Source organism: Bombina bombina, chromosome 5 (assembly GCF_027579735.1).
Source record: "Bombina bombina isolate aBomBom1 chromosome 5, aBomBom1.pri, whole genome shotgun sequence".
NCBI classification, from domain to species: domain Eukaryota; kingdom Metazoa; phylum Chordata; class Amphibia; order Anura; family Bombinatoridae; genus Bombina; species Bombina bombina.
In genome coordinates, this window is record NC_069503.1 from 977,551,950 (window position 1) to 977,571,363 (window position 19,414).

Sequence of the window (19,414 nt, forward strand, 5' to 3'; positions counted from 1 at the left end):
TCCCTGCAGTCACAGGCTAAGTCAATGTTGTAGGGTCTTTTTCTCTGGTGCATATAAGAAAGAATGAGAGAAGTACATGCATCAAGTTTGGGACCGAACCTCTGTTATACAGGGGATTTGTTATAATCCCGTTTGAGTAATCCCTTGGTTAAAAAAAAAAAAAAAAAAAACATCTTTGAGAAACGTTTAACATGTAGGTTATACTGCATAACAATATACGATTACGTTTGCAGATTTTGATGAGAGGCTCAACTGAGTGCGCAAAATATTTTCTGAAGAAAAAATATGTAGAGGTTCATGGTTTCTAAACCATTTAAATATATAAACAAAGGAGTTTAAATGCACAGGGACTATAGTTTATCAAGGAAAATATCCTTACGTCACTCTTCTACCGAAAGAACGCAGAACTCAAGAATTAAACTGTCAGTTTTTCCAGTTACAATAATGGCCGACTAAACTTCACATAGCTCTAACCTTAGTTGCGAGACATTGGTTCTCCTTTCACCCAACCAGGACGGAGTAGAGAACATCGAGTCATAAGTTAAAGCTGGCCAATGAGAGGCCGTTTAGTATTCTATTAGCCAATTGGTAAATAGTTTTGCTCATGTCCGTCTGGATGGTTTCAGGTTCTGATGTCAGAGTTGCAGTAGCCTCTGGGTACAGAGTGATGTGCTGTAGGTGACAGTCTGCTTGCACCATGGACGGGGAAGAGGATACTGGTGAGGAAGCCGTTCTGCATAGGCAGCAACGGAAGGAGAAAAAAGATCTGCAGGGTGAGTTGCTTTGGTAATAATTATATCTTGTCGCGTGTCCGCTACCTGAATTTGTAGACATTTCTATCAAGCAAGGAGATGAGTGACATTTCTGTACTGTACTCAAAACTAATGTAATAGTTAAAATGACATGGACATGCTTATATTGTGCATGTGCACAATATATATATATATATATATATATATATATATACACACTTGTTTTCAATAACTGTATATTCAAAGCTAATTAAAAAGGATACATTATAAATGTATAATGTGCTGTACAAAATCTTACTTGATATGCAGTTGTACATTCAGCACTCTAAGTAAGTGTTGCCCCTTGTAAATTGCAAATTATGTTATTGTTTTTTGAGGCAAGGTTTCTAAAATTGCTTTAGTATATTCCTAAATGGGTTATACAGATGCAATCTAGAATACACACACTTTTTATTTTTTATGTTCATAATTGCTTAGCAGTAACTTTGAAGTGAAAGTAAATCCTAGCGTTGTACAAATGCTAGGATTTACTATTGAAATAAATAAAGGGGACTTTCATTCATGAAGTATAAGATACTTCATGTAGAAAGCTTCTTTATTTGATTCAATCGATCGCCGTTCTTAGCTGCTACAGCAGCCCATGGCTAAATAATTTTTTGGCTATGAGGTGACATTTTCACCTCTTAGCCAATAGCCGTGCAGTAAATCCGGCTTGGCGCCCATGGGAGCCGGATTTACCGCACGGCTATTGGCTAATAGGTGAAAACGTCACCTCTTAGACAAAAAATAATTTAGTCGTGGTGGGCTGCTGTACCAGGTAAGAGCGGCGATCGATTGAATCAAATAAAGGAGCTTTCTACATGAAGTATCTTATACTTCATGAATGAAAGTCCCCTTTATTTGTTTCAATAGTAAATCCTAGCGTTTGTACAACGCTAGGATTTACTTTCACTTTAACTGGTTTGTAAATAAACTAAATAGTAAGGGCCTCTCATAGTCAGTTGTGGTTCTAGATTCTATAACATAACATTTTGGGGGGGGGGCTAAAAAGGTGGTGGAAATATTTGAAAGACACAACACACATAAAATATGGAATTGCTTGGTAGAGCACATGTGTTTGGAAGTGCAGAGGAACCCCATATAAACCACCACTGCTTATAATGTTAGGATACCTGCTTTGAGGATACTGTAGACCTTTGGGATCCAGCTGGCTCCTCGTTCTCATTTAAATTTATACAGTTTATTTTGTATATACAATGCCTCTCTTGTATTCATGGGATCTTGTTTTGCAGCAAAAATTCAGAGCATGAAAAATGCTGTGCCAAAAAATGACAAAAAAAGAAGAAAACAGTTGACTGAAGATATTACTAGGATGGAATCTGAAATGGAAGAGAAACACAAACAAGAACTGCAGTTACTGTCACAGAACCAAGTAAAGACAGAGGTATTTTACAGAGAGACTGATTCAAGATAACAGAAGGTTTATTTGACGGCTACTTAACCCCTTAATGACAGAGGACGTACCAGGTACGTCAGAGAAAAACCTTTCCTTAATGACAGTTGACGTACCTGGTACGTCCTCTGTTGTCTGAAGTGCTGGAAGCGATCATGATCGCTTCCAGCTGCTTACAAGGGATTGTAGTGATGCCTCAATATTGAGGCATCACTACAATCCCCCATTTTACATACCGATGCAGAAAGGGCCACTCTGTTTCTGCATCTGCTTGCGCGCGCACGCAAAATATACAGGCCACTGAAAAAAATAAAGGATCGATGTAGATGCAGGGGGATCTCCTTTCTTTAGTAAGGGATCTGGGAGGGGGAGGGATGTAGATTAGTTAGAGGGGCCAGCTACACTACAGAAAATAAATATTTCATATAAAAAAAGTTAAAAAAAATATTTTGGGGGGCAAATTGGGTACTGGCAGACAGCTGCCAGTACCCAAGATGGCAGCAGATAGAGGGGGAGGGTTAGAGAGATGTATGGGGGGATCAGGGAGGTTGTGGGGTAAGGGGGGATCCATCACTGCAGACTGTATGAAAAAAAATTAAAAAAAATAATAAATTATTTTTATTTCAGTACTGGCAGACTTTCTGCCAGTACTTAAGATGGCGGTGACAATTGTGAGGTGGGGGAGGGAAGAGAGCTGTTTGAGGGGGGTCAGGGGTGGATCAGGGGGTGGGATGTGTCAGGTGGGAGGCTGATCTCTACACTAAAGCTACAAATTAACCCTACAAGCTACCTAATTAACCCCTTAACTGCTGGGCATATTACCAGTGTGGTGCGCAGCAGTATTTAACGGCCTTATTATTACCAAAAAGCAACACCAAAGCCATATATGTCTGCTATTTCTGAACAAAGGGGATCCCAGAGAAGCATTTACAACCATTTGTGCCATAATTGCACAAGCTGTTAGTAAATCATTTCAGTGAGAAACCTAAAATTGTGAAACATTTAAGTTTTTTTTTTTTTTTTTTTTTATTTGATCGTATTTGGCGGTGAAATGGTGGCATGAAATATACCAAAATGGGCCTAGATCAATAATTTGGGTTGTCTACTGCACTACACTAAAGCTAAAATTAAACCTAAAAGCTCCCTACAAGATCCCTAATTAACCCCTTCACTGCTGGGCATAATACACATGTGGTGTGCAGCGGCATTTAGCGGCCTTCTAATTACCAAAAAGCAACGCCAAAGCCATATAGGTCTGCTATTTCTGAACAAAGGGGATCCCAGAGAAGTATTTACAACCATTTATGCCATAATTGCACAAGTTGTTTGTAAATAAATTCAGCGAGAAACCTAAAGTTTGTGAAAACATTTGTGAAAAAGTCAACAATTTTTTTTATTTGATCGTATTTGGCGGTGAAATGGTGGCATGAAATATACCAAAATGGGCCTAGATCAATGCTTTGGGATGTCTTCTAAATAAAAATATATACATGTCAAGGGATATTCGGGGATATATATATATATACACACACCCCAAATTGCACTCACAGGAATTCTATTAGGCAGCTGACAATGGGTGGGTCGACCTGCAGAGTGGATATAGAGATAGATATATATCCACTGTGCAGGTCGACCCACCCGTTGTCAGCTGCCTAATAGAAGTCCTGTGAGTGGAATTTGTTGTTCTAATTTATATATATATATATATATATATATATATATATATATATATATATATATATATATATATATATATATATATATATATATATATATATATATTTTACAGGTGGCCCTCGGTTTACAACGGTTCAATTTGAGCCGTTTCAGATTAACTACTTTTTTTTTTTTTTTTTTCCCAGTCATGTGACTGCTATTAAAAAGCATTGAGAAGCAGTGCTTTGATTAAAATAGCCAGTAGGTGGGGCTGTCCGCTTGTGTTGCAGCAAAGGTATGCAAGCCAAGCAAGCTGAAATTAATCAGTTTAACCAGACCTGAGCTATCAAGCAGCTTGCAAAGGAACAAGATCTTCCTGTCTATAAATCAGTCCAGATTGGAATGCATAGAAAAAACTGTTTGCAGAAAAAAAGCAAGTAAAGTCTGTTTTGTGTAATTATTTTAATAGGTTTATAATGCTGTTTAGCAAATGTTTTTTTTCAATTTAACTTAGTTTAATTATATATTATGTGTTGTGTGATTATTTTATTAGGTTTATAATGCGGTTTATCATTTAAAGTCTTCATTTCAAAGCTTTAAAAATAATGTATTAGGTGTTGCTTATGACAATTTTGAGAGGGGCCTGGAACCTAACTCCCTCACTTCCCATTGACTTACATTATTAACTGGGTTTCAATTTACAACCATTCCTTCTTGAACCTCACCCCGGTGTAAACTGAGGGCTACATGTGTGTATGCAGTAGAAAGGGCAATCCTTCACGGCACTACAGGAGATAACTGGAGAGTAGTCAGGCAAGCAGAGTTCTGCAACTGTAAGGCAATCCACTGTATCAGCAGTTCAGGGGTTAATCAGAGTGGTCAGGGACAGGCAGAGTTCAGCAACAATAAGGCAAACCAGCAGTTCAGGGATTAAACACAGCAGAACAAAGAAGCACAAAACAACCTATACTTGGGCAATGTAAGTAAGGAAAAAGGTACTTACATAGAGGCAGGTTCGCGCCAAGGATGACGTCCAGGAGTGGTGATGACGTCCTGTCCAATGCGCTAGAGTACCGCAGAGTCCGTGGCAACGGCCATGGTAACAGGAAGGAGCTGCCTGCGTAGATGGCAACGGCCACAACGGAGTGGGTGGCGTGACACAAAGTAAATTTGATAATAGAAGTAAATTAAACTTGTTTTAAAAACTGTATGCTCTGTCTGAATCACAAAAGAAACATTTTGCGGTTTCATTTAAAATGAACACCTCAAGGTCAGTTTCTTTCATGTAAGTGGCAAGAGTCCATGAGCTAGTGATGTATGGGATATACATTCCTACCTGGAGGGGTCAAAGTTTCCCAAACCTCCAAAATGCCTATAAATACACCTCCCACCTCATTCATACCTTAGTTTTACAAACTTTGCCTTCGTTGGAGGATGGTGAAGCAAGTCGTGCTTTATTTTCTTCTGTAAAAGGCGCTTCTAAGCATTTTGAAGCCCAGTTCCTCTCAAAGTACAGTGTTTGTGTGAGGGAGTATTGCCTGATGATGCCATGTTTTCACTTATGGGAAATTTCTTCTAAGGCTCTCTTTAAATTCGGTGCTGGGGATTCATCTGCTACCTCCCTTTTACAGATCAACATTATACTCCTCTACCATTACCTAGGCTGATATGTTTACTACTGGTTCGGCTGTCTGCTATATTTGGATGGGTGTCTTCTGGTAAATAAATATATATATATATATATATATATATGTATGTATGTGTTTCAGCATGGAATATTATGTTCGGGAGAAATTTATTACATTTTTTTTTTTTTTTTTTTTTTCCTTACCTGAGGTTCCAGCTAGTTGTAACTTCGGTCTTGTATTTTCAAATTTTCACGGGCAAATTTAGGCTTGCGATGGTGCAAAATGCTTCTATTTATTGCATCATTCTTGGCACAAATTTTTTTGGCGCTAAGTTTGCGTTTGTTGTGACATTTCCTGTTCACCTTGGAGCCAAAAGTTGTTTTTTTTTTTCTCAGCATTTGCATCATCTTTGGTGTAATTTTTTTTTTTTGCTCTCTGCTTTCATTTGTTGCAGAGGGCTATGATATTTACTTTTGTCGGTCTATACCAGATTATAAATATAATTAATTTATTATTATTATTCTTTAAAATAACCTCCAATTAAAATGTATATATGAAGCAATTGAAATTTAATATTTATTCCTAAATTATTGTATTAGTTTATATACACATTGTTTTAAAATAGACTAGATTATTAATCAATTATGCATGCTTATTCCGTTAAAATATTCTATACAGCAGATCATAAAAATATATCTTTAAAATTAACCTTACTCACAATGAATCACATTACAATACCAGAATATGGACCTCTAACTTAAGTGTTTAGTTAAAGGGACACTGTACCCAAAAAAATTCTTTCGTAATTCAGATTGAGCATGAAATTTTAGGCAACTTTCTAATTTACTACTATTATCACATTTTCTTCATTCTCTTGGTATCTTTATTTGAAATGCAAGAATGTAAGTTTAGATGCCGGCCCATTTTTGGTGAACAACCTGGGTTGTCCTTGCTGATTGGTGGATAAATTCATCCACCAATAAAAAAGTGCTGTCCAGAGTACTGAAACCAAAAAAAGCTTAGATGCCTTCTTTTTCAAATAATGATAGCAAGAGAACGAAGAAAAATGCATAATAGGAGTAAATTAGAAAGTTGCTTAAAATTGCATGCTCTTTCTGAATTACAAAAGAAAAAATTTGGGTACAGTGTCCCTTTAAGCAATATACAAGATACTTCACACAAATGAGAATCCCAGCACAGTATATCATTAGCCAATTAATCTGAGCTGAAATAACCTCTTATGTAGCCACCATAAAACAAGTTTTAAAATATATCACAATAGCTACAAATAACTTTATATACCAGAGGAATTTAACTACAATAACCAATTTATATGAAATTTCACAATAGTAAAAACTGATTTATAAAGTACAATTTATTTTCTAGCAAATAAACATTATTTAGCATTAATGTGACTAGTTCTAAACTACACAGGACTATTTATATAAACTTAAAAACCCCAAATATGCTCTTTAAATTACAAGATGCAATCTAACTGTAGCAACAATGAATGTATTTGCTTTAAAATATCAAATTATAACCATATACATTGCCACAAAACCAAATGAGTGTTCAGCTTTTTCGTGTAGGTCATATAAGAAAGGCTTTTTCCACTATTGTAAGGATACAGGCCTCAAATTGTTATCTTCCTTTTGTCCTAGAAAGTGTCCCAAAATGGCAGAGAATATACTTGGCACAAAACCTGTGTGTTTCTGTCTCCAAAAGTTATGTTTTTTGAGTCTGCCCCTCCTTTTCTTTAATCATTCCCACAAGAGTTTGATAGGCCCTCGGAGCTCAACATATCATTGGCTATTTAGGAAACGCCTCCCTGAGCAGCCAAATAGATTTTGGTTGTAATAATGGATTTAGGCCATCGGGGGCAGCAGACACGGAAAAACAGTTTTACTTTCAAATATTGCTACAGTTAATACAGTTTACTATATCTTCAAATTTATATTTAGTATATTCACTATTTCCTGATATTAATAAACTTATCTGGTCAACGTATATGTCCCATCTGATATAATTTAGCATGTATTTATAGAGACTAAACATGAGTATACTTCTAGTATCATATTAGTAAGCAATTATATTGTTAAATATTTAAAAGTTACTTCTCTATTGTTGTCCCATATTAATATAAATACAGTATGTTTGTGGATATCATTTTAATATCTAGTGTCTGGACTTATGTTTAGGACAAATATTCATAGGACAGCTTATTATGTATGTCTTATTTGGAATTTCCCGGTTAGACCAGGTTCTGAAAAACAAAGAAAAGTATTATTTATTTTTATCCTGAAGGTTTGCAAAACATTTTTGAATTAATCAATACAGCCATTCATTTAATATAGGACATTTATCCAATACAGTATACGTTTCAGATCAATACATATATATCATTTATACAGTCTGGGTATCAATCTATCTAATTTCCCCTTTTTTAAATCAAGATTTACATTCTGATATGCTTTCAAAGAACACATTTTTTTTCTTTTAGTCAGCATAATGTGTATTTAGTTGGTTCAGGGGCAATTAACAGGCCTGTGCTAATTACTATATCCTCAGAATTTTGTTTGCATATCTGACTTCATGTACAGAATCTTTTCTTCAACACCCCAGGAGGCATCCTGCCCTAGTAATCTTTGTTCTTGAAATCTGTGCTTCAGAACAAGAGGGGGTTGTTTTACCAACAGTTTCACAAATAAAATGAATTATTGGTCTTATTGTGTGTGTGTGTGTATGTATATATATATATATATATATATATATATATATATATATATATATATATATATATATATATATATATATATATATATGCCACTTAAGTTTTATTATTCATACTGATAATGTTTCTATAGCACATATACATATGTTTTACCTTCACAGTCTAATGTACATAATATTACTGTTGATATAAAGGATTATATTGCAAAAGATATAGAGAGGGCTATGACTGCTATTCCGCCTTCAAATTATCGTAAACGATCTCTCCTAACTTCTCATAAACCTTTTGAAGTTTGTATTGATTGACACCATACTGTAGTATTTCTGCTGATGTGGTTTTCTCTGACTTAGAGGATCCTTTTTTAGAGACTAATTTTGAAAAATCAAACTTTCAATTGAATGTATTCATTCTTGATTAACGAAGTATTGTTTACTTTGAGTGTTGAGGAATCTAGTCCTCTTGGTAACAAGAATAGCAAATGTTTGAATTCGTTTTTTTTAAGCTTCTGAGAACTCCTTGAAGTTTTACTTATTCCAGATGCTATCTATCATATGTTTAGTAAGTAATCTAAACGTAGTGCTTCTTTTTACCTTTCTTCTAGGTTTTAAAACCTATATCCTTTACCTATGGTTAATTTTAGTGTTTTTAGGTAAAAGTTCCTTAATGTGGGGCTATTTCTTCTCTTGCCGAACGTACTTCTATCATATGGAAGATATTTCTTATTTTAAGGATCCTTTAGATAGGAAACAAACTTCCTATCTTAAGAGAAGCATATTTTTTTTAACCTGCCATTTCTATGGCTAATGTTGCTGCTGTTTCAACCTTTTGGTTGGACAGTTTAGTTATCAGATCTTGATTTGTCTAAGCATTGTTTTTTTACTTCAACATGCTAATTGCATTTATGATATATTTTATGTCATTTTAACTGATAATAAATCTGTTTTTAGCCATTTTACTAGAACATTTTTATGGCTCTGATATAGTGTTTACATTTAGATTTCTATCTTATTATTTTTAGGATAGTAATTTTTAAAGGTTTTCTATTGGATTTTATTATCTCCTCTATTACTGGGGGAAGGGGAGTCCTTTTTTTTTTTTTTTTTTTTTTTTTTTTTTTTCCTCCATTCCCCTAAGGCCTCTGGCTCTGATTTTAGATTTTTTTTTTCTGAATTTGAATAATTCCAAGCCTTATAAACTTTCAGCCCCTAAGACTTCATGAAGGTACAGCCTTTTAACCATTTTTGGGCGGGTGAGGGGGCAGATTGAATTTATTTCAACACATTTGGACAGTTTCTGTTCAAATCTGTGTATTCAGAATATTGTTTTCTCAGGGGTATCGAATAGGTTTCAGAATAAAAACCTCCCATGGGATGATTCTTTTCCATGTTATAACAAACCCTGTGAAAGCTCAGGTTTTTCTGAAATGTGTTTCAGATTTAGAGTTTTCAGGGTTGATGGTTCCAGTTCCTCTGCAGGAACGGAGTTTGGGTTTCTATTCAAATCTTTTCATTGTCCTAAAGAAAAAATTTGTTCAGACTAATTGTGGATCTGAAATTTTTAAATCGTTTTGTAAGAGTCACAACTTTCAGGATGGTGACTATAGGTACTATTCTGCCTTTCTGTTTAGCAAGGTTGCTTCATGTCCACAATAGACTTGAACAACGCTTATTTTCAATTCATTCAGACCACTATATTGTTTTGAAATTCACTTTTCTAGACAAGCATTACCAATTTGTCGCTTGTCCTTTCGGGCCAGCGGCAGCTCAGATTCTTTTCAAAGATTCTTGGTGCCATTCTATCTGTATTCAGAGAGCAGGGTATTGTGGTGGTTCCTTATTTGGATGATATTTGGTATTAGCTTTAATCTTTTTCATTTAGCAAAATCTCACTTGATACAACTAGTGTGGTTTCTTCAAGACATGGTTGGAGGATCAATTTACAATTGTGTTTCTTGATTCCTTAGACGAGAGTCACCTTTTTAGGTTTTCAGATAAATTTTATTATCTATGGTTCTTTCTCTGATAGACTAGAGATGAATAAAGTTAATTTTTGTTTGTCTAAAGCTTCAGTCTCTTTTTTTTTTTTTTTTTTTTTTTTTTTTTTTCCCTTCAGTGGTTATATGCATGGCAGTTTTTGGTCTCATGACTGCAGCATCAGGTACGATCCTCTTTGCTCATTTTCGTTTGGTGGCCTCTATAGCTTTGCATGTTGCACCTTAGGTGCAGGGATTATTTTCAGTTATCAGAACTGGTATTTTTAAATCCCAACACTTTTTTTTTTTTTTTTTTCTCTGATTTGGTGATTGGACTATCACCTTATTATTCAGGGGGCCTCATTTGTTCGTCCTACCTGGACTGTATTCTTAACAGATGCAAGTTTTTCAGGTGGGGGAGCTGTCTCATAGTCTCTGACAGCACTTGGGGTTTGGAAACCTCAGGAGGCGAGGTTACCAATCAATATTTTAGAACTTCATGCTATTTTCAGGGCACTTCAGGCGTGGCCTCTATTGAAGAGACAACTTTTACATTTTTTTTTTTTTTTTTTTTTAAAGACAATATCACAACAGTGGCATTTGTCAATCATCAAGGATTGCAGTCCTTCAGTTATAGAGAAAGTATCTCGGATACTTTCTTGGACGGAATTCAACTCTTGTCTCATTTCTGATATTCATATCTCGGGTATAGACAATCGGAAGGGGATTATCACAGCCGTCAGACTTTATATCTGGGGGAGTGCTCTCCATCCAGATGGTGTGTTTTTTTTTTTTGTTTTTTTTTTTCTCTCATCTTGTTCAGATGTGGGGTCTTTCAGAAATAGATCTGTTGGTCTCTCGTCCAAACAAGAAGTTTTTCAGATACCTTTTCAGGTCCAAGGATCCTCAGGCGGAAATGGCGGATGGAACGATCTTATGTGTTTCTGATGGCACCAGCTTGGTCTCTCAGGTTTTGGTATGCGGACCTTGTCAGGATGTCCAGTTGCCAGCCTTGGTTACTTCCTTTAAGGCCCGACCTGTTTCAGGGGCTGTTTTTTCCATCAGGATCTCAAATCTCTAATTTTGAAGGCATGGAAATTGAACGCGTAGGTGTTTAGTCATAGAGGTTTCTTTGAGTCAGTTGTTAGCACTATGATACAGTCTCGTAAGTCTGTTTCTAGGAGAATTTATTTTCGGGTTTGGAAAACCTATATTTCATGATGTTCTACTCCATGATTATTCTTGGCATTCTCCTAAAATTCCCAGGATTTTTCAGTTTCTTCAAGATGGTTTGGACAAACGTTTTGTCTGCAAATTCTTTGAAAGGACACATTTCTGCTCTTTCTGTCTTATTTCATAGAAAGATTGATAAACTTCCTGATATTCCCTGTTTTGTTCAGGCTTTGATTCATTTTAAACCTGTTTTTTAAATCTATTTCTCCTCCTTGGAGTCTCAATTTTGGTTTTGAAAATTTTACAGGCTCCTCCTTTTGAGTCTATTCATTTTCCGGACATTTAATTACTTTCTTGGAAAGTGTTATTTCTTTTAATAAAAAATTAAATCCGATGCGCCTAGTAATAAAAAAATACAGTGTATCAAACTGATGTCTCAGTGATACCCCTATAGGGTAGTGATTATACAGTATATAAATATATAGTTTTATAATTCCCAATGACTTTTTGGAAAATAAAACAAACGAACCACAATGTCCATAGAGTTAGATCAATACAAACTTCCCTGCATTGGCAGTCTTGATATAAATGTCCACACTCAAGGAGTAATATGTAGAAGTCTCCAGGCAGCAAAACTCGTTCCAAAGGTAAAATTGGCCAATTACACGATCTGTGAATATGAAGAAGAGAAGAGGCGCCAAATAGTGTGTACCGTAAGATTGTAAGCAGCAAACCCCCAAATTACGTCTACTACTTATTAGATATATTGAGCACTTGAGAAGTGCCACAAAGACCTTCTGAACAATTAGCAGCTGTCCAGCAAGCTGATCCAGACCATCCGTTCCTCCAGTAGAGAACTGTAAAGGTGATACAAAAAACACAGGCACCACAATAGTGTATATCAGTGGTTATATTATTTCTTTTGGCTATCTCTTCTGCTTGAAGAGTTCTGTATCTCATTTTCCACCAAGATAAAGCTTTTTTGCGGACTTCATTTTATTTTTTGCCTAAAGTTGTGAATTCTAACAACATCAATAAGGAAATTGTTGTTATTTTTTTTGTGTGTCCTAATTTTAAGAATACTCTTGAAGGGTCTTTACATTCTTTGGATGTGGTAAGAGCCTTGAAATATTATGTTGAGGCTACTTAAAGGGACAGTCTACACCAGATTTTTTATTGTTTTAAAAGATAAATAATCCCTTTTATTACCCATTCCCCAGTTTTGCATAACCAACACAGTTATATTAAAGGGACAGTCTAGTCCAAAAAAAACTTTCATGATTCAGATAGGGCATGTAATTTTAAACAATTTTCCAATTTACTTTTATCACCAATTTTTCTTTGTTCTCTTGGTATTCTTAGTTGAAAGCTTAACCTAGGAGGTTCATATGCTAATTTCTTAGACCTTGAAGGCCGCCTCTTAAGAATGCATTTTAACAGGTTTTTTACCACCAGAAGGTGTTAGCTCATGGTTTTTCATATAGATAACACTATGCTCGTGCACGTGAAGTTACCTGGGAGCCATCACTGATTGGCTAAACTGCAAGTCTGTCAAAAGAACTGAAATAAAGGGGCAGTCTGCAGAGGCTTTGATACAAGATAATCGCAGAGGTAAAAAATATATAAATATAACTGTTGGTTATGCAAAACTAGGGAATGGTTAAAAAAGGGATTATCTATCTTTTAAAACCATAACAATTCTGGTGTAGACTGTCCCTTTAATATACTTTTAACCTCTGTGATTACCTTGTATCTAAGCCTCTTCAAACTGCCCCTTTATTTCAGTTCTTTTGACAGACTTGCAGTTTAGCCAATCAGTGCCTGCTCCCAGATAACTTCACGTGCACGAGCCCAGTGTTATCTTTAGGAAATACGTGAACTAACAACCTCTAGTGGTGAAAAACTGTTAAAATGCATTCTGAAAAAGAGGTGGCATTCAAGGTCTAAGAAATTTAGCATATGAACCTCCTCTGTTAAACTTTCAACTAAGAATACCAAGAGAACAAAGCAAAATTGGTGATAAAAGTAAACTGGAAAATTGTTTAAAATTACATGCTCTATCTGAATCCTGAGAGTTTATTTTGGCCTAGACTATCCCTTTAAGATTTCAGAAAGACTTCTAGTCTATTTGCTATTTTTCCAGGAAAGGTCAGAAAGCCTCTGTTATTTCTGGGGGTTTTTTGGTTGAGATTTTTAATTCAGAAATCTTAGAGAATTACAGCTCATTCTACTAGATCAGTTGCCACTTCTTGGGTTCTCAAGAATGAAGCTTCAGTTGATCAAATTTGCAAAGCAGGAACTTGGTCTTTTTCTAATTTTACCTTTTTTATGTGTTTGCTTCTTTGGAAGCAGCCTTTGGCGGAAAGGTTTTTCAGGCAGTTGTCTCAGCTTGATTCTAATGCCTTTTTGATTTGATTTTTTTGTTGTTGTTTGAAATTTTTAAGAAAACCTTAATTATTTTTGGGATTTCATTTCTCAGTGGAAATAGCTGTTTTTATTTTTATCCCTCCCTCTCTAGTGACTCGTGGACTTCCACATCTTCGGTATTATATATCACTAGCTCATGGACTCTTGCCACTTACATGAAAGAAAACATAATTTATGTAAGAACTTACCTGATAAATTAATTTCTTTCATAGTGGCAAGAGTCCTTGAGACCAACCCTATTTTTTGTTTATGATATATATTTTTTTTTTTTGTATAAAGCACATTATTTTTTTCAGTTCCTCCTTTTTTTTTTTTTTTTGTATGCTTTTACTCCTTTTTATACACCTCACTTCTTGGCTATATGTTAAACTGAAGTATGAGTGAGGTGGGAGGTGTATTTATAGGCATTTTGAGGTTTGGGAAACTTTGCCCCCTCCAGGTAGGAATGTATATCCCATACGTCACTAGCTTATGGACTCATGCAACTTTGAAAGAAATGAATTTATCAGGTAAGTTCTTGCATAAATTATGTTGTTTCACAACTTTCTTTTTTGTGTGTGTTCAGTGCAGCATTAACCCCTTAGTGACCACATCACTTTTCAATTTTCTTACCGTTTGGGACCAGGGCTATTTTTACATTTCTGAGGTGTTTTTGTTTAGCTGTAATATTCCTCTTACTCATTTACTGTAACCACACATTTTTTTTATATACCGTTTTTCTCGCCATTAAATTAACTTTCTAAAGATAGGATACCATTTTTTTTTTTTTCATCATATCTTTATAATTTACTCTAAAGAAAATGATAAAATATGATGGAAAAAATGGAAAAAAACACACTTTTTCTAACTTTGACCCCCACAATCTGTTACACATCTACAACCACCAAAAAACACCCTTGCTAAATAGTTTCTAAATTTTGTCCTGAGTTTAGAAATACCAAATGTTTACGTTTGCTTTTTTTTTGCAAGTTTTAGGGCAATAAGTACAAGTAGCACTTTGCTATTTCCAAACCATTTTTTTTTTCAAAATTTGCAAAAGTTACATTTTAACACTATCTGTCAGGAATCCCTGAATCGCCCTTTACATGCATATATAATTTTTTTAGTAGACAACTCAAAGTATTGATGTAGGCCCATTTTGGTATATTGCAGGCCACCATTTCACTGCCAAATGCGATCAAATAATAAAAAAAAACAAAGCGTTCACTTTTTCACAAATTTTAGGTTTCGCCCTGAAATTATTTACAAACAGCTTGTGCAATTATGGCACACATGGTTGTAAATGATTCTCTGGGATCCCCTTTGTTCAGAAATAGCAGACATATATGGCTTTGGCATTGCTTTTTGGTAATTAGAAGGCCACTAAATGCTGCTGCGCACCACACTTTATGCCCAGAAGTGAAGGGGTTAATTAGGGAGCTTGAAGGGTTAATTTTAGCTTTAGTATAGAGATCAGCCTCCTCCCTGACCCCTCTCAAACATCTCTCTTCCCTCCCCACCTCACTATTGTCACCACCATCTTTAGTACTTGCAGAAAGTCTAAAAATAAATGGTGTGTGTGTGGTTTTTTTTTTTTTTTTTTCATTATATATTTTCTGCAGTGTAGGATGCCCCCCCCAAACAGTTTTCTAACCCTCCCCCTCTCACTATTTGCCGCCATTTCGGGTACTGGCAGCCATCTGCTAGTACCCACTTTTCAATAAAAATAAATTAAAAAAAAAAAAAAGGCAAATTTTAATATAAATCAAACTTTTTCTGAAGTGTAGCTGTCCCCACCCTCCTCTCCCACCACTTCTTGTTAAGTGGTTGTGCATGCTCCCGCAAATGAGATATCTTACCCCCCCCCACCCCCACCGGCCTGAAGTTCCCAACGATGGGCACCATCGCTGGCCATTGCAGAGAGGGCCACAGAGTGGATTTATTCTTCACCTACTGTTAGGGTTGCCATATTTGCACTTTTAAGGGGTGGACACATATAAAATATACATGTCAGGCCCTGACGTGTTTTTCATGTGTGTCCTACCTTAAAGTGGCAATATTACAACCCTACCTACTCTCAGCTGCATCAACTTCATAAGTGCTGATGTCACCCTTTGCTTTACGGTGATCTCATGAGATTTCACTGAAATCTTGCGGTATGTCACCATAAACTTCTTTAAACTGAGGAGGGAATTGACATGACTATGCTCGTACATGCCAGATGCACGTTCCCTTGCAAGTCCTGAGGACAATTTGAGGTAAAATATTTTTATTTTTTACATAAAGATAATCAGACGATATTTTCTAGTGGGCTTTTTACTGCTATGCTGTATCATTTTCAATTGCTTAAAGTGATTGTAATGTTTGGCACTTTATGACATAGTATATAAAATTAATCTTAAAAACAGTGGCAGTTTCATTCATTACATTTTTTTTTTAAAGACCGATCCTTTTATACAATAATATATTTTAGTTATGGCAAACATCCTTCCGTTTTCTAAGCCCGCAGCTCATAATGTATTTAGTTGATTGATGACGAATCCGACTTCATCCAGTTGTTGCATGCCCCAAGAGCTGGACGCCAAAGGGGGCACGCAATGATTGGATAAAGCCAGATTCGTCATTGATCAACTTAATACAGTATGAGTTGCGGGCGTAGGAATTGTGATACCAAATGGGCCTTGGACCAATTGCCATAACGTGTCTAAAATCCCCTTTTAGAACTGTGAGTCACAGCTACAATTAGCAGCCTTTTAATTACCAAAACCAATGACAAGCCCATGCATGTCTATTTCTGAAAATGGGACCCTATTAAAATAATTAGAATTTTCACTGTAAATACATGTTTTCTGTAAATGTCAGTGAGAACACCACTGTTTGAAAACAAAACAAAAAATACCCTCCCCCCAAAGTTATTGCATTTGGCATTTATCTGTTAGTATGAAAAAAAGCAAAATAGGCCTAGATCAATACCTTAAATTGTCTATACTTAAAATTATATAAAGTTTATTTGGGTAGTTATGCAATAGCAAATAAACCATTAACCCTTTGCCTGAATATATCTAAAAATTGTTGTGATTCACAGCTGCAGTTAGCATCCTTTTAATTACCAATGCCAAGCCCCTTCATGTCTACTATTTTTAAACAAAGGGCATCCCAAAGAAGCTTTTACTACCATTTGGCTTATGGCTGCACAAGTTGTGTAAACAATTAATTTTTTTTTTTTTTTTTTTTATATGTTTGCATTTGGTCACATGAAATATGCCAAAATATTATGCTTCAAAACATGATATATTATGAATAGCGTTGAATATAATTCTCACAGTAGATAAACTAGAAACAAAACATGGTTATCAAGTATACTGATGCTGAATGATTTGTGATGTTTTTATATAGGGGAAAAAAAAGTATCTGTTGTCTAATTTGTAAATGTTTTGCATATTTTGACTACTTTTCAGGATGAAGGTATAGTAAATGGTGTAAACAGTTTGGATTTGGGAAGCGAACTGCCAGTGCAGCAACAACGGATATCCAAAGCCCAAAAGAGGCGGGTAGGAACTTTTTTTTTATTTTTATTCTAGGGGCTAATAATGTATAGCTGGGGGTTCACTCAGTTGCATATGCAACTGTTAGCATATCTGAAGCAAATTAATTGTACATTTACAATTTTTATTTTTTATTACATATATAAGACCAACTAACACTGGGATCTCAAGGACACAATATAAAATGGAGACTCTTTATTTCAGAAATGGTTAGCAGGTCTCAAGTCACAAATATAGTCATTCATTTTTAGAACAATCTATTTATGAATAGAACTATCAGAGATAAATTACTAAATAGAATTATTCTTACAACTGAGTTAAACTGCATATGTATGGATCCCAAATATATATATATTTTTTAAAGGTAGACTAGATAAGGAGTGATTAAGTAATAGACAGAATAAGGGGAGAGGGGAATTGGGGAAAGGCAGTCTTGTTCAGCACTAAACCATTAACCTGTAATTAATAATACACTTGAAAGGTAAAATCTGAATCAGTAATAGTAACAGCCAGTGGTATGTAACAAACGTCTATTTAATTCCATATTCAAACAATTTCCAAATCCGCAGCAATGAATCAATATATTACAGCTTGAGCTCAAATAATTATTACGGCAAGGGGCCCCTTGAAAATTGCCATCTGCAAATTTGCAAACGGTGTCCCAAGTTGGAATGGTTTTAAATCCTTGATAGGACGTTAAGTATAGTAGGGATCCCCTTTACATAGCAGTGGATAATTGTTACCATCAAGTATCCGTTCCAGCCACCCAAATTAGGAATGCCTGTCTGCCAGATCGCAAGTGTAATGTATTTTAATTACCCAGTTAGAGATTAAACTTCTATGGCTCCTCCATACAGCCACTATTATCTGGAACTTGTAATGTACTCTCAGGTTGCTTGCGGTCATATACAGCGGCGTGCATTCATATACCTCCTTTGCTGACACAGAGTATGCTTCCAAATAAGTGGATTGCACCAGCCAGCAGTTGTGCAATGTATTTGACACCCAGGAACCATATAACCACAAAAGGAACAGATGACAGATCTTTCTGTGATTACAGGAGCAGCGGTCGGATGCAAGCAAGCATTGTATAAAGGAGGTGTGGATTGGAAGCATATCTCTTCTACCTTTAATTTAAAATAATTGGATACAGTCTCCTTGCACCATTATTTGCTAATAAACTAACAAGGTAGCAAATGTTAAACTTCTCCAATCTGATTAACTGTGTGGTGCTGTTAAAATATATATATATATATATATATATATATATATATATATATATATATATATATATATATATATATATATATATATATATATATAATTTCTTTTGCATGATTTACCGAGTCCACGGATGCATCCTTACTTGTGGGATATTGTCCTTCCTGACAAGAAGTAGCAAAGAGAGCACCACAGCAGAGCTGTCTATATAGCTCCCCCCTTAACTCCACCCCCCAGTCATTCTCTTTGCTGGCTCTAAGCAGGATGAGTAAAGAGAAGAGGTGTTAAACTGTTAGTTTTTATTTTATCTCTAAAGGGACAAATATCTGCTCTGTCTATTTTGTTGCACAAGCGTCAGATGTTCCAGACGTTCAGGCTTTTTGTCAGGCTTTAGCTAGAAATAAACCTGTTGCTCCGCCATGGAGTCTAAATTTAGTTCTTAGAGTTCTTCAGGGGGTTCCGTTTGAACCCATGTATTCCATAGATATTAAGCTTTTATCTTGGAAAGTTTTGTTCCTAGTTGCTATCTCTTCAGCTCGCAGAGTTTCTGAACTATCTGCATTACAATGTGACTCACCTTATCTTGTGTTCCATGCTGATAAGGTAGTTTTGCGTACCAAGCCTGGGTTCCTACCTAAGGTTGTTACTAACAGGAATATCAATCAGGAAATTGTTGTTCCTTCTCTGTGTCCTAATCCTTCTTGCAAGAAGGAACGTCTGTTGCACAACTTGGACGTGGTTCGTGCCTTGAAATTTTACTTGCAGGCAACGAAAGATTTTCGTCAAACATCTTCTTTGTTGTCTATTCTGGAAAGCGTAGGGGTCAAAAGGCTACGGCGACTTCTCTTTCCTTTTGGCGGAAAAGCATCATCTGTTT

The 19,414-nt window shown here is 35.6% G+C and overlaps 1 protein-coding gene across 1 annotated transcript in view; it reads left to right on the forward strand.

Annotated features, from left to right (window-relative positions):
• The first annotated feature begins 589 nt into the window (after window positions 1-589).
• OTUD6B (OTU deubiquitinase 6B) overlaps window positions 590-19,414 on the forward strand; it is a 68,170-nt gene continuing 49,345 nt past the window's right edge. Inside the window, exons 1-3 of the mRNA XM_053715191.1 lie at window positions 590-773; window positions 2,045-2,196; window positions 17,230-17,322. Of these exons, the coding sequence (XP_053571166.1) occupies window positions 698-773; window positions 2,045-2,196; window positions 17,230-17,322 (321 nt within the window). The 5' untranslated portion in view covers window positions 590-697. The remainder of the gene's footprint in view (window positions 774-2,044; window positions 2,197-17,229; window positions 17,323-19,414) is intronic.